Here is a 13,964-nt window from a genome sequence, read left to right as displayed (position 1 = left end):
ACGCATACAAATAAATATCAAAATTTCTCAAAATCACTGCTTAAAACAATAACAACAGCCAAAACTTAGAGAACGTTATAAATGGTGACAGAGACGTAACAAGGGTGACCTAACAGAAGGTGAAGAAGCGCCGTCACGCAAACAAATGCCACCAAAACAAATACGTTATGTACGGACTATCTCTCCCATAAACCTGTGGCTCTATAAGAGACATTAACCAACATCAGACCCTCTCAACCAATCACAACTCGACAAGCACTTAACTCTAAAACCACTCCTGTTTTGCAAAACCGCCTTGCCAAAGTTCCAGACCCAAATCACACTAAACAAAAAAAAGAAAAAAAAAATTCCTATATTTTTTTTCTTTTCCCATATATACACATACACACAGGAACATTCAGTGTTCATACACAAGAAAAGCTTTTGCTTCATAGAATAACAATAACAAGACCTCTCTCCACCATCATCACAAAAATAGAAACTTGCCCATAATACCTTCCTATAAATGACTCTATTTCTTTCTTATGTTGGCTTTCTTGTTTTTCTCACAATGATTAGCTGAAACCATAAAATCCTCAGCTAGGGTTTTCTTAGAATTTTTCTTGGTTTCTTTTAACTTATAAAACTCCGAAAGAAATTCAAGAAAAAAAAATGGGGAGAGGCAGGGTTCAGCTGAAACGGATCGAGAACAAGATTAACAGGCAAGTGACGTTCTCTAAGAGAAGAACTGGTTTACTCAAGAAGGCTCATGAGATCTCTGTTCTTTGTGATGCTGATGTGGCTTTGATTGTTTTCTCAACAAGAGGGAAACTTTTTGAGTACTCCACTGACTCAAGGTTTTTCTTTTTCCTTCAATTATCTTCATTTTTGTTCTTGCATGTTGTTCTTGCTTTGTAGTAAAGTTTCTACTTGTTGGGTGAATTTTTTTTCCCTATCTCATCTGGGTTCTGCCTGTTGTTATTTTTTATGCTGTCCAAAGTCTGCATTACACTGAAATTCATCACCACTGCCAATTTTCTCGCAACAATCTTTGAGCCTTCTTTTCTGTACCAACTCAGGTTTAAACAAGAAATGATGCTATAGTATTATTTGTGTTAAATATATAGAACCTTGATGTTTCTATAGATGCACATAATGAGTGACCGTTTTGTGTCATCACTGACTGTTAGCTCTGTTATGATTTATTTCTCTGTAGAGAGAAAAACACTAGAGTTTGGTATTTCTATCTGTTCTTATGCATATAAATATACGTTCAGCAGTACAGGTCTTCTTTACTTTTCGACTCTTACTCGCTTTTGTCATGCTAGTCAATTTTGTTTTCTTTGTATAGAGAGTTAGTGCACCGAATCAATCAGTAAAAGAGACGAGAAAGGGATGTTTCAATTGTGTACATTTTAAAGTTTTCGACTCCTGTAAAATTGTCATTACTCAAATGTACTATAGCAAAAACACCCATAAAAGTAGCAGTATTTTAGGGGTAGGAAAGGACATGGATTTCCAAATTATAAGCTGAAGATCATATAAGTGGAGCTCAGCAAATCAGGTCTAGGCAAAGGTCATAGAGCTTTGTGTCATGGGGCTTTTTGTCTCAACGTCTGGTTAGTATCCTAGGATATTAGGACATATATATTGTTGTTGGTGCACCTAGGAATTTGCCCCCTCAATGATATAAAGCAACACTATTTGGTTATTTAAGATTTCTGCAAAGATCTTCCATTAGAGACCTTAGGGGTTATTATTACTTCAACAAACTACAATGGTAATAGTTGGGGACATTAAGTTGACTAAGACTTGCTGTGTTTTTTGCCCAGATTTTCTGGTAATAAGGGATCTGTGTTGACAGTAATTAAGATTAGCTAGCTAACGAATGCTTGTTTTCCTTTAAGAACATGTTTAAGCAAGGGTATACGAAAGTAGCAGGATTGGTTTCAGATCTTTGTAATAACAATGTCAACCTTTATATCTACCATAGGGTGTACAGATTTAGAGCCTTCTCCTCCTTGTAAGAACGAGAAGATATATAGGGCATGTATGGACTTGGAATATTCTACCAGATTGCGAGGTTTTATTAGAGTTTTAGATGTAATTAATCTCAAGCATCATCTGTAGATCTTAATTTTCCACTAGGTCAAAAATACATTTTGTTTATGACAAACATTTGAGTACAATGTTACCATTGTTGACTCTAGGTATGTATCACCTTCCCATATATATATATATATCGTTGATAAAGGAGAAGTTGGAACTTCGAGTTTGAGGTTTTTCTTCGGGGAGAGAAGAGACTGATACAAGTCTCTGTTGTTTGATCTTACGTTTATTTTGCTGAGATAACTCCTATGAAATGTGGGTAGCTGAAAAAATCGTACATACTCTGGTATTTATATTTTATTTTATAAGTACTATATGCTTTATTTCATTTGGAGGTAGCCTGTTTGGTATTATATTTTAAATGAGGTGGTGTAAATTTAAATTTTTTTTTTTTTTTTTTTATATTTTTAAACTATTTTAATGTACTTATATTAAAAATAATTTTAGAATTTTTGTTTATGTTGGCAACTGTATTTGTATAGCCTTAGTTGTAATTGAGAGTGTGATAATGATTGTTTTTTAAAGTTTTTTTTCTTATAAATATATTAAAATAATATATTTTTTATTTTTTTTAAAATTTATTTTAATATTAGCACATTAAAAAAATTTAAAAATATTAAAAATATAATTTTAAAAAAAAACAAATTAAAAAATTTAACAAAAAAACAAATTAAAACTCATTCTCAAAAACCAGTTTTAACCCTTGTTTTTGTTCTTTTGCAAGGCTTTATGAACGAGGATAGACTCTTGTTCGAATTTTTCTATCGATAAATGAATTTCTCATTGGCAGAAAATAATGTTTTTTTTCCTCGTCCCATAATTATATCATAGTAATAGAGAAAACATCTAAAGACTAAAAATGTTGTTTCATATGATGTCAATGCTTGAAGATCAGGACGCTGCATATACAAAATCACATAATAATAATAATAATAATAATAATAATAATAATGTGAGTTACTTAAAAAGGAAATGTCACTCGTCAAACCTATGTATAATTCAATAGCAAAACAAATAACGTGCGGGGAGAGTAAACAGAGAAGACATTGAAAAACTGTTGTTAATATTGTTACTGACATTGGCCGTAATAACACAAGAAAGATAACATAGAATCAATATAAAATTTTATTGTACAGTCATTATATAAAAAATTTAATTAATGAATATATTTTTTAAGTAGTTTATTTTTCTAAGAGATTTATAACTCAAATAAATTGTACAACTAACCTAAACAAACTAGAAACCCTGAACATAAAAGAAAATCAATAAAAATGATAAATAAACTAAGAAATTTGTTTTATTAAGCATATCATTTAATTTCCTAAACTAAATAGGATAAAATAAAAATAATTTTCCTTAAAAACCTCTTGCATCAGTCTCTATTTTCTTTCTTCGCTTCGGATATATAACAATTTTAGATATTGACTCTAGTTTCTTCATGTTAAAGTTTGCATAAAAAAATATCAATTTAGAAATGATTTCTCTTCCATTGTCTTTTAGAGTAATGAATTGTAAATCTCAAGTTTTCTTCATCAACATATGCTATATTCATATAACCATTAAAAATATATACTGGTGATTGTAATCAAATGGATCGTTATAAGAACATTAATGATAACATTATTGCCTTTACTGTTATTATTTTATTCTATCCTCATCAAAATAAAAATCATAATTTAATGGTTGATTCCAATCCTCATCATAATAACTAGAATTAACAAATATTTCAGTTTCAATATCATACTTATCTCGATTAAGAGGTTTCCTCCTTTTCTTATGTGTTTGAAATGGATTCTCAAAAATGGCTATAGATCTATGATTACTTTTCTAATGATCCTGCATTTCTCTCTTATTCATCTCTGCTAATCGATGAGATAAATTTTTAACTTGTCTCTACATGTTTATTATCTCCAATCAATAAGTTAATTTTGTATTTTGTTCTCTGAATGTCTTTTATTATCATTTCTTGAATGTCTATTTTTTGAGAAGAAACCTCCTCATCTCCTACATGTAGCGAGCACTGTTCACAAAGCTAGAGTAGAGAGCATGGATGCAATGAAAAAAGAGAGAATATTTACTAGCTATATGATAACTATGATTGGTACCTTTCTTGTCATGGGTTTTTGGCCAAAATAGGGGCATTTCTTGGTATGGATGACAATAAATGATGAGCTTTGAAAGACATATACAAGAAGATTGATGAGAATATTTATACATAGGATCTTGGAATAAAATGCTGCGATGTTTCAGTATTGAAAAATTTCATACCAATAGCTAAATTAGAGTAATTGTAGGAATGGTATTGACAACATTGCTCGAACTTTATAGTAAGTGATCCTTTTAATTCTAAATTTCACTTTAAGGAGGTATCACAAGTATGAGGCTACAAAATGAGTGGTATTACTCTAATTCCTGAACTCCTAGTATTTGATTAATGGAATGAAAGATCCAAATGAGAACGGAAGAATCACAACGAAAATTAGAAACCTAAAATAAGAATGGAATAAAAAATAAAAAAAATATTTTATTTTTAAGAGGAAATAAAATAATAATTAGAAAAATAATTTCTTCAATAATAATAATAATAATAATAATGTAATAGAGATTGTTTCTATCATCATGGTAGTTATTGAAAGGAGAAGGGGGACAAGTGGTGTTTGTGATGGTGGTGATGTTGTAGTAATAGTGGTAGGAGAAGGAGGAGGAGTATACTCTTAAAAATTAATGCGGCATCATAAGAAGTGATGATTTATAGAAGAAGAGTGGTGGTGGTCTACTAATAATTTTTAAGTCATTACAAACTATGCTATTAACATGATTGTGGTCTTCACTATCAATATAATAATATTAGTAATAAAAGTAGTTGAACAAGATGAATAAAAAAATCTACCAATTTTAAAAAAAAAATTTCGTATTTTTTGTTTTATTCTCACCAAGGAAACTTGTATTTAATGTTTATACTCATTCTTGTTTTTTATTCCCATTCTGACCTCACTCCTTCTAACTAAACATCTATAACATGAAAATAATTTTTTTATTTTCATTTTCTTGATTCCATATCTTGTTACATAGAGTTTGAACTTGAAATTCTAAGTTTCTTTAGTTGTTTCCTTCAGGATTAGTTTTCAATGGCATTAGCATCCTACTAGATCATTTATATCTACACTATTGTGAGTCGGATCAATTCTTAGAAAAAAGTTATTTTTTTTTAAATATAGACATTGCCTAACATGTTTTCAAGAAGGGAAAAAAAAATCTAAACGTGTAGGGATTGATTCGATATAACCTAGTCAACTTGAAAAGTTCAAAGACAGCTTGGACAACTAGAAAGAAAATATAGATTGACTAAAAAAATTTCAAAATAACTTTTAAAAAAAAAACAAAATTGAGACAATAATATATATCAACCCTTGTCAACCTATGGTAACATATAAAACTTGCGACTTAAGTTATGAGATGTAATAATAAAATGAAACTGAAAAATCAATTAAAAAATGAAAAAAAAACTTGAATCAACTTAGGTTAACCTATCAATCCTAGATTATAAGATCAAAATATCCTCAATAGAAAGTAAATTCAAAATAAATCATGAAGATGAATTCCCAACCATTCTAAATAATGACTCGGGTCATGAGAATAAGATAACCTCATAGAAAAAAAAAACTGAAATAAATTATGAAAATTCAATTCATAATAAATTTAATGTTAAATAATAAAATTATTAAAAAAAAAACTTATAAAAAAAAAGTACTGTTCCAATGAATAATTTTATAAAAAAAGAGAATGAACAATACTTTGTTAGGAGAAGAAGAGTGATTTTTCCTCCACTAAATTAGTTTTTATTAATAATAAAATTATATGTGAGGATTTTCAAATATGTGTTAAGTTAAAACAATACGACAGATAGTTAATATTAAAATTATAGTATATATATATACAAAACTCATTTAATAATTTTAAGTTTTTGAATTAAATGTATTTTAATAAATTCCTGATGTGCATATCTTTTTTTTAAGGAGTGGCACGCTTGTGAGAATACAAGTTATGTGATTTTGAATACTTAAATAATCACAGCTACAAAGAGCCAACTACTTAGAAAGTTTGCAGGCTCTAAATAATATCATTTCTCTTTTTAACATATATTTTTTCAAAACAAAATATAACTCTTAAGTGAAACACTTTAAAGGGGTCAACTCTACACATTGAAAAATTATTTTAATGTGGTCTTTACCATGAAAGTTTGTTCAAGCAAAAGATTTAGTATTCGATATTGCCTGAGAAGTGACGAATACGTATAAATTTAAGATTTTTGTCTAGGTTAAACAATATATGTATACATGGAATCAATAAATAAAAAAATAATATTAGCAATATAAGGCTGGGGATAAGTCACTTACTGTAAACTTTGAGTATTTTATTCAAGTTTAACTATTATATTTAATGTGGTAGTGAATCGATTTGGACACAATGTCCAAGCAAATATCGTAGAGATCGAACCACTTGATAACATAAAAAAAAATATGCATTACAAATAACTGTTCGTATAAGAAAATATATCTCGCATGGAGTAAATAAACAAAAAGAACATAAAAATTTTAAATTGAAAACCATCACTCACCTTATAACTTGATGGTGAAGCAGTTCTCAATGATTGAAAAGCAATATAGAAAGAGAATCCAAGTAGAAAACTTGTTATTTGAACGTATAGGATTAGGAGAAGATAGGGTACTTTGCATGATGTTTTTTCCTCTATTAGCTTGAGATTCTAGGTTGAATTGATCCATGTTATGCCAAATATGGTCCCTACCGGAGTAGCTCACCATGTTATAGTGTTCTTCTGCAGGCGTTGCGGGCTACTCAGCGCCTAAAGAACACTATAACATGAAGCCTTCGGTTAAGTTATGATGGGAAAGAGTCCACCAAACTAATAGTTTGGTTGGACACAAATTGTTTGACAATGGGGATAAAGAATAATTGCAGTAGAGTTTACAAGGCAGGATCCCTTCAATCAATCCAGTAGAAAATAGAAAGCACACTTTGTTGGAATTAGAAAGTTTCTACTGGTCAGCATTACTGAAAGATTGGATTGAGACAAACAAATATTAACGTTAGAGAAGAAAGTGATGATATAAAAAAGGTGATATCTTAGGTTTTATTTACGTACCGAATTCAAATGATTAAGTAGGTAAAGTGCTTATCGGAGCCAATGTCTTTAGTGGCAAGAGGTATTGAACTCAGAAGCTGCAAGGAGAGGCATATAACAAGGCTGAGGTGGGGTAGGAAAACATCTACATGATAAAATGCTCAAAATAACTTTGGATCTCTAAATCATTTGTGCACTAGAAAATTTCCATTAAATTTGACTGCAATGCTGACAGCATATAAGGGTCATAAATTGAATAAGTTGACCCCATGTTAAGGACTTCACTAGATGTTCATGTCATGTAATACTTATTCTAGAAGAAATAGTGCATTCATTTGATGGAAAAATCGTTCTTGTTTAGTACTCATGGACGTTAGTTAATGTTAGAGCTTATAGTTCATCAGCTTGGAACTTTGTTGAGCATTCTTCCGAAATTTTCCTTTTTTTTTTGGCAGCATGGAATCAATCCTTGAAAGATACGAGAGATGCTCATATCTAGAGCAACAGCTTGTACCAAATGGTTCTGAACATCAGGTATTATATTAGATGGTCTACTAGTATTAGTCTATAGTATGTGATTAATCATGTATTTCAGTCTTCAAACTGAAAATCTTTAGTATGTGTCACAATTTCATAATATTTTTGTGAATCCTGTTTAGGAAAGCTGGTCTCTGGAGCACCCCAAGCTCATGGCTAGAGTTGAAATCTTGCAAAGAAACCTAAGGTACTACTAGACTAGACTTCTTTTGAGTTTTCCAGTACATGACTTTTATCCGTGCAGTCTGCTGAAGTCGTAGTCTCTGTGTCAACTATACAGAAACACTCGTTCAGTTTTTTTATGTTTTTTTCAGAAGGTATGGGAACTACTGTGACTGACTGGTTTTGAGATTCCCTTCTCTTTAAGAAAATCTGAACAAAATTCAGGATGCTTGAAACCCTCTTTTTCGTACTACTGTTTCTCACTTGGCACTGGCTAACAATCAAGAGAATTATATAACATATTCCACATTTGATTATATAGGAACTATACAGGACAGGAATTGGATCCTTTAAGTCTGAAAGAACTTCAATATTTGGAGCAACAAATAGATACTGCTCTTAAGCGCATACGATCCAGAAAGGTGAAGTTAGCATGTTTTCAATGTGTTTGTTTGGATATACATGTTGTAATGCTTGCTCATTGTGTAAGTTAATCTCAAATTTGCAGAACCAACTCATCCATGAATCCCTTAATGAGCTGCGGAAAAAAGTAAGATTCTTGCACTTCTGCACGCTATATTTTTTTTATGTTTACGTAGCCGTACGAAGTCACTAATATAGCGCTAGCCTGCTCTGCTAAAACACTAGCTTAAGTGCCCTGGATTCTTGGCTCTAATTTCTACGACAAAATAGCTAGGATTTTGGGCTTAGTTTATATATGAAGAATCACCTTTCTACCTGAGGTGTCGTCAGTTCAGTGATTAGATTTGTCACTTACAACATGAAGGATTTGATTTAAATCCTGACATTCTAGAATGCCTTTGGATGTTAATCTTGAAACGCCCTCTCTAATGTCAGTTAGGCAGTATTTTGAAAACATTTCTACGATGTTTTTGAACAATCACAGAGTCTTCTTGACATTTCCCGAAGGTGCATTTTGCATTTCCTTCTGTTTTTCAATCTATACTTCTACATCCGGTTAAATATTTGTCTTCAAAAGTACTCTAGAAGGATATGAACATATACACTAAAAGAACGTACAGTCAGTTGTGGGTGGGATGTGAATTGTGATAAATTCATCTTCGTTGTCATCTGACGCAAGCTTGTCACAGGAAAAGGAACTGCAGGAGCAGAACAACATACTGGCAGAACAGGTAAAATTAAGTCCCTTAACTATTATTGTCAGGTATGGTGCTTCGCACTTAACCTTGCATCGACCAACTTATAATGGTGAATTTCATGACAACCAAAAAGGTAAAGGAAAATGAGAAGTCACTGACTGAGCAAGCTCAATGGGAGCAGCGAAACCTTGGCCAAAACTCATCCTCTTTTATGCCACCAGTAGTACAACCTCCGCTGCCGCCACCAATGTCACCACATCCTCCTTTAACTATAGGGTATGTGTTCTCTCCCTTCTTGCTCTTGAGAAACATTATTTCTACGGTGGTGAGAAAAAAAGAAAGAAAGATGTGTGATTAATTTAAGGAGGCTTATAATTCCATCCTTTGCTAGTTGAATTAAAATACTCATTTGTTGTAAATGATGCAGTGACAGTTTCCAGATTATAGGATTCCTCAACGGAAACGGAAATGAGAATGTTGAGGTTCAAACTCCACCTAGCACCATGCCATCTTGGATGCTTCGCCATGTCAACGATACAATTTGAGACTTGGGAGATCGGAAAATAAATGGGTTAATGAAGTGAAGAAGAACATTTATCACTTCGTTCGTTTATCCATCAATGTATTCATCACACAATCTCTACTAAATACGCTGACAATTACAAGTGCTTGAGCACAAGAATGTATTTCGTAACTTTCACTATTTCAAGACCAAGACAAGCTCCGGTGCCTTGTCATATCTGCAAAGGAACAAATATGATGAAACATACGAAATAGCACATGCAAGCCATCACAGAGCAGAAGTGGCAAAGCTCATGGTGACGTAAATTGCATGCATGCTGAGGTAACAAGATGTGTACAATGAGTGAATTAAAAAGAAGGTTAACATTCAAGCACCGAATTAATAGGAGATTCACATCATAGCCACTCTAGATCGAGTGAAATATCAATAAATGAGAGTATCCCCAAGCCACTCCATTTTATTGATTATTTAGTCCATGCAATTCTCATCAATTTCAAATCAATAAGATAAAAAAGCTCTCGTAACATAATACAAAGAAGTTCAGCTTCCAAATGTTGTCCATGAAACCTTAACAAGCAAATGTTAAGAGGATTTTAGCTTCCAATTGAACTCCCACCACGTAATGACACTTTACCAGCAAAAATAGTGTGCTACAAAGAACTCCTTAATAAAATAACCGGTTAGAAGATATGGATACAAATAATAAGCTAGAGGTAGATCTATTAACCATATGTAAAGAGCAATTCCTTAGTCTTCCACAGGGCGTGCTAAAGCATTTGTTCCAAGTCTGCACGCAACATCCTTGATCTTAGAAGCATTTAATAAAGTTAAATTCTTTGAATGTCTAAATTAGCACAACTCTTTTGATGAACAAGCATTAGTTAACATTGTCGAATAACCACCCTACTAGCTGCTAGTTTTCGCATTTCCCATATGCACCACCTACGATATGGTACTTTCATCAATGCTAAATAAAGTTAAGGAACCTTAAAATCCCTCATAAATACCAAACAGTTGAAGCTACTTCTTACAAAATTCTCAATGAAGATGTTAGCATAAACACCAAACATATTATCCAGCAAAACAACTTTACCAATACCAATCTCAATACCATAAGCAAACAGCTAATCAAGGTAAAAAAAGAGATCCAACAGATAATCGCCAACCTTGTTGAAACTAAAAAATCTACAGACCTCAGACTAAAAAACCCAGTTTTCAAACCGTATCAAGGCACCAAAACAAGCCAAACACAACTCCAAAGCAAAAGTGAATTTTTCAAAGCCATAAAAGACCACAAAATTGAGACCTCAATCCTAATAGTACCTGACACCCCCCAAGTCAGAGTCAATCCTTCAACCTTCACAAATCAAGTAAATACCATTTAGAATAACCAAAGATATCAAGTTCAAACTTCAGATGATGATATTTTCCAAAATGAAAATCCTGAGATTAGTAAACTCCTTTAGAGAAGCCCCAAATCCCTTACTACCCCAGACATGTCCATCCAAAATGAACCTAAAATTATCAACCAACACAAATACAATGCCTCTCTCTATATGAATGGAACCTAGATGGAATGTTAGAATACTACATCCTAAACACCCTATAACAAATGACCATGGCAGCCAATACATACAAAACCCAGACTGGTACTCCAAATAAAGCTATAGCTGAACTTCTTATAATTGGTTTCACTAGCCAATTAAAAGAATGGTGGGATTATCATTTCATTAAAGCCGAACATCTTCAAATCCTAAATTCCATCCAAATGACTGAAAAACAGACACCTATCCTTGACTCCTCTGGAAATACCATTCAAGATGTTGTCTCAACTCTCATCTTAACCATCTCCTTACATTTTGTAGGAGATCCTTCTCATGTAAAAGACAAAAATGTTAAACTCCTTTTGAATCTTAGATGCAAGAAGCTTAGAGATCCTTCTCACCCGAGTTATGCTCCATGAAGACTCAAACCAACCCTTTTGGAAAGAAAAATTTCTTTTAGGTTTGCCTATCCTTTTAGGAGAAAAAGTTTGAAACAAGATCAAAGATACCTTTGCATCCAAAATAATCCCTTATGACCAATTAACATATGATGAGTTAGTCAGCTTTACCTAAAAAAAAAAGGTCTTAAGATTTGTCAAGACCTCAAACTCCAAAAACACTTAAAATGGGAAATGAAGCAAACCAGACAAGAATTACAAAGCTTCTGCCAACAGTTTGACCTGTCTTTACAAAAACCTGCTTGCAATGGAAACTGCTCCAAGTCTACACCATATCCAAAGCCCAATAAACCATATTACAAGATATCAACCCATAGAAAACATTTCTACTCCAAACCAAAACAACCTTACTACAAAAAAAAAATCCAAATAAAACTTTTAAAAACCTACAAACCTTCACAATCCAAGCACAAACCCAGGCTTGACTTACAACACATTACTTGTTACAAATGTGGCCAGAAAGGTCATACTTCCTAATTCTACAAAATAAACACAAAACTACATGAGCTCCAAGTAAATGAAGAAACAATCAACCAAATCCAAAACCTCTTCATTAAATCTTCTGATACTGAGTCAAACCCTTTAGATACTTCTAAAGAAACTTTCTAAATTGATGAATTGGCAACTGCTAGTTTCGATTCCGAGACCTCATCCCACTCAAAACAACTCAATGTCTTAACCAAAGAACAAGAATTCACCCTTGAAGCCATCAAAAGATTGGACTATCCCCAACCATAAAAATCCTATTTAGATAAACTATTGAATAATTTCTACAAACCTAAGATACCTCACCCTACTCAAAACCAATCTATTTTACCTACAACCAGTACCAATACATATGACCTTGCAAAATCCTCAACAAGAAAAAGAAGTCCAAATCCATAGCCACTATCCCATAATTACAATAAAAAATTAAGATCCTCAAGATTCAACTACAAACTCTTAGACAAGCCCAACAGAAAGACTCAACCATATTATAACACCTCCTGTCTAAGATTGAAAGTCGGTCAGATTCTGAACCAGAATCTGATGATCAAACCCTTGAAACCCATGCATTAGATCATACATTATCAAACATTGAACATATTCCTGAAGATTTTTTAAATTTTTTAACACAAATTACTTCAAAAAAGTATTTGATAAAAATTACTCTAGTTTTCTCCAAAGATTACAAACTATAAACTATTGCCTTATTTGATACAGGTGCTGATTTGAATTGTCAAAGAAGGAGTAGTGCCCAAAAGATTTCTTCAAACTACTTCTGAAAGACTTTCTGCAGCAAACAATTCCAAGCTCCATCTTTTAGGAAAAACGCAAGCATCCATTCTTAATAATGGTTTTTATCTTAAAAATTTATTTATTGTTACAAATTATATAAATGATCATACCATTATTCTTGGAACTCCTTTCATTGACTTAGTTACTCCCTACAAGACCAAACATGATTGCATAATTTCAAAAGTAAATGGTGTGCGACTTGTTTTCCTTTTTTTAGAAAAATAAAAAACCAGAAATTTGAATTTAATCAAAGCATGTTCTATACATAAATACCAGATCAATGTCGTGAATCATGGAAAACAATTTCATTTACATGATTTAAAAAAAAAAGAAGATGTTTCTTTACAAAGAATTGAGCATCAAGTAAAAAATTATGTTTTATAAAAAATAATTTAAGATTTCCAAAATAAAATTAAGCATGATATTTAATCTGATTTGCCAAACGCATTTTGGAAAATAAAACATGTTGTTGATCTTCCATATGAAGATAACTTTTTTCATAAACAAATACCTACAAAGGCGAGACCAATCCAAATGAATGTTGAATTAGAATAGCATTATAGACTTAAAATCCAAGACCTAGAGTCAATAGGTCTCATCTAGAAGTCCAGATCACCTTGGTCATATGCTGCATTCTATGTTAACAAAAACTCTGAAATAGAAAGAGGCACACCTAGAGTTATGATCAATTACAAACCACAAAATAAGGCCTTGAAATGGATTACATATTCAATTCCAAATAAAAAAGATATATTACAAAAATTGCATTCTGCTTTCATATATTCAAAGTTTGATATGTAATCAGGTTTTCAGCAAATCCAAATCCATCCTAAGGATCGTTACATTTGGTATGGTATGTTTATGATAGAAAGCATATTGGAGATTCTTCATAAATCTATAGTGCAGGATGAGGAAGATACATCCGAAAACCAGAAACTAGTTGAATGTCGATGAACAAATAATTTGACTTTTCCATCTGTATACTAGGTTATTTCTTTAATTTAAACATTTGATTTTGGTAGTTGTTATATTTCTGGTTGTGTTGCACCTTCGACAATGCAATCTTCTGAAAGGGTTACATCTTTCCATTTGATGGCTGTAGGAACTACT

At 32.0% G+C, this 13,964-nt stretch overlaps 1 protein-coding gene across 1 annotated transcript; it reads left to right on the top strand.

The window, feature by feature from the left end:
* The first annotated feature begins 274 nt into the window (after positions 1-274).
* On the top strand, positions 275-9,807 carry LOC118055150 (agamous-like MADS-box protein FUL-L). The gene is made up of 8 exons (XM_035066973.2): positions 275-836; positions 7,687-7,765; positions 7,891-7,955; positions 8,253-8,352; positions 8,439-8,480; positions 9,043-9,084; positions 9,185-9,327; positions 9,479-9,807. The coding sequence occupies exons 1-8, from the start codon at positions 652-654 to the stop codon at positions 9,594-9,596; spliced, it is 774 nt and encodes a 257-aa protein (XP_034922864.1). The 5' UTR covers positions 275-651; the 3' UTR covers positions 9,597-9,807.
* The last annotated feature ends 4,157 nt before the right edge of the window (positions 9,808-13,964 follow it).

The sequence above is a fragment of the Populus alba genome, chromosome 4 (genome assembly GCF_005239225.2).
Source record: "Populus alba chromosome 4, ASM523922v2, whole genome shotgun sequence".
NCBI lineage: Eukaryota > Viridiplantae > Streptophyta > Magnoliopsida > Malpighiales > Salicaceae > Populus > Populus alba.
The sequence above is the reverse complement of the archived record's forward strand: the minus strand, read 5'-3'. Positions and strand labels throughout refer to the sequence as shown.

Coding starts and splice junctions, on each gene's coding strand:
- LOC118055150 (XM_035066973.2), top strand. CDS start 652: ATGGGGAGAGGCAGGGTTCAGCTGAAACGGATCGAGAACAAGATTAAC. Junction 8,353..8,438: donor AGCGCATACGATCCAGAAAG/GTGAAGTTAGCA, acceptor TCAAATTTGCAG/AACCAACTCATCCATGAATC. Junction 9,328..9,478: donor CATCCTCCTTTAACTATAGG/GTATGTGTTCTC, acceptor TAAATGATGCAG/TGACAGTTTCCAGATTATAG.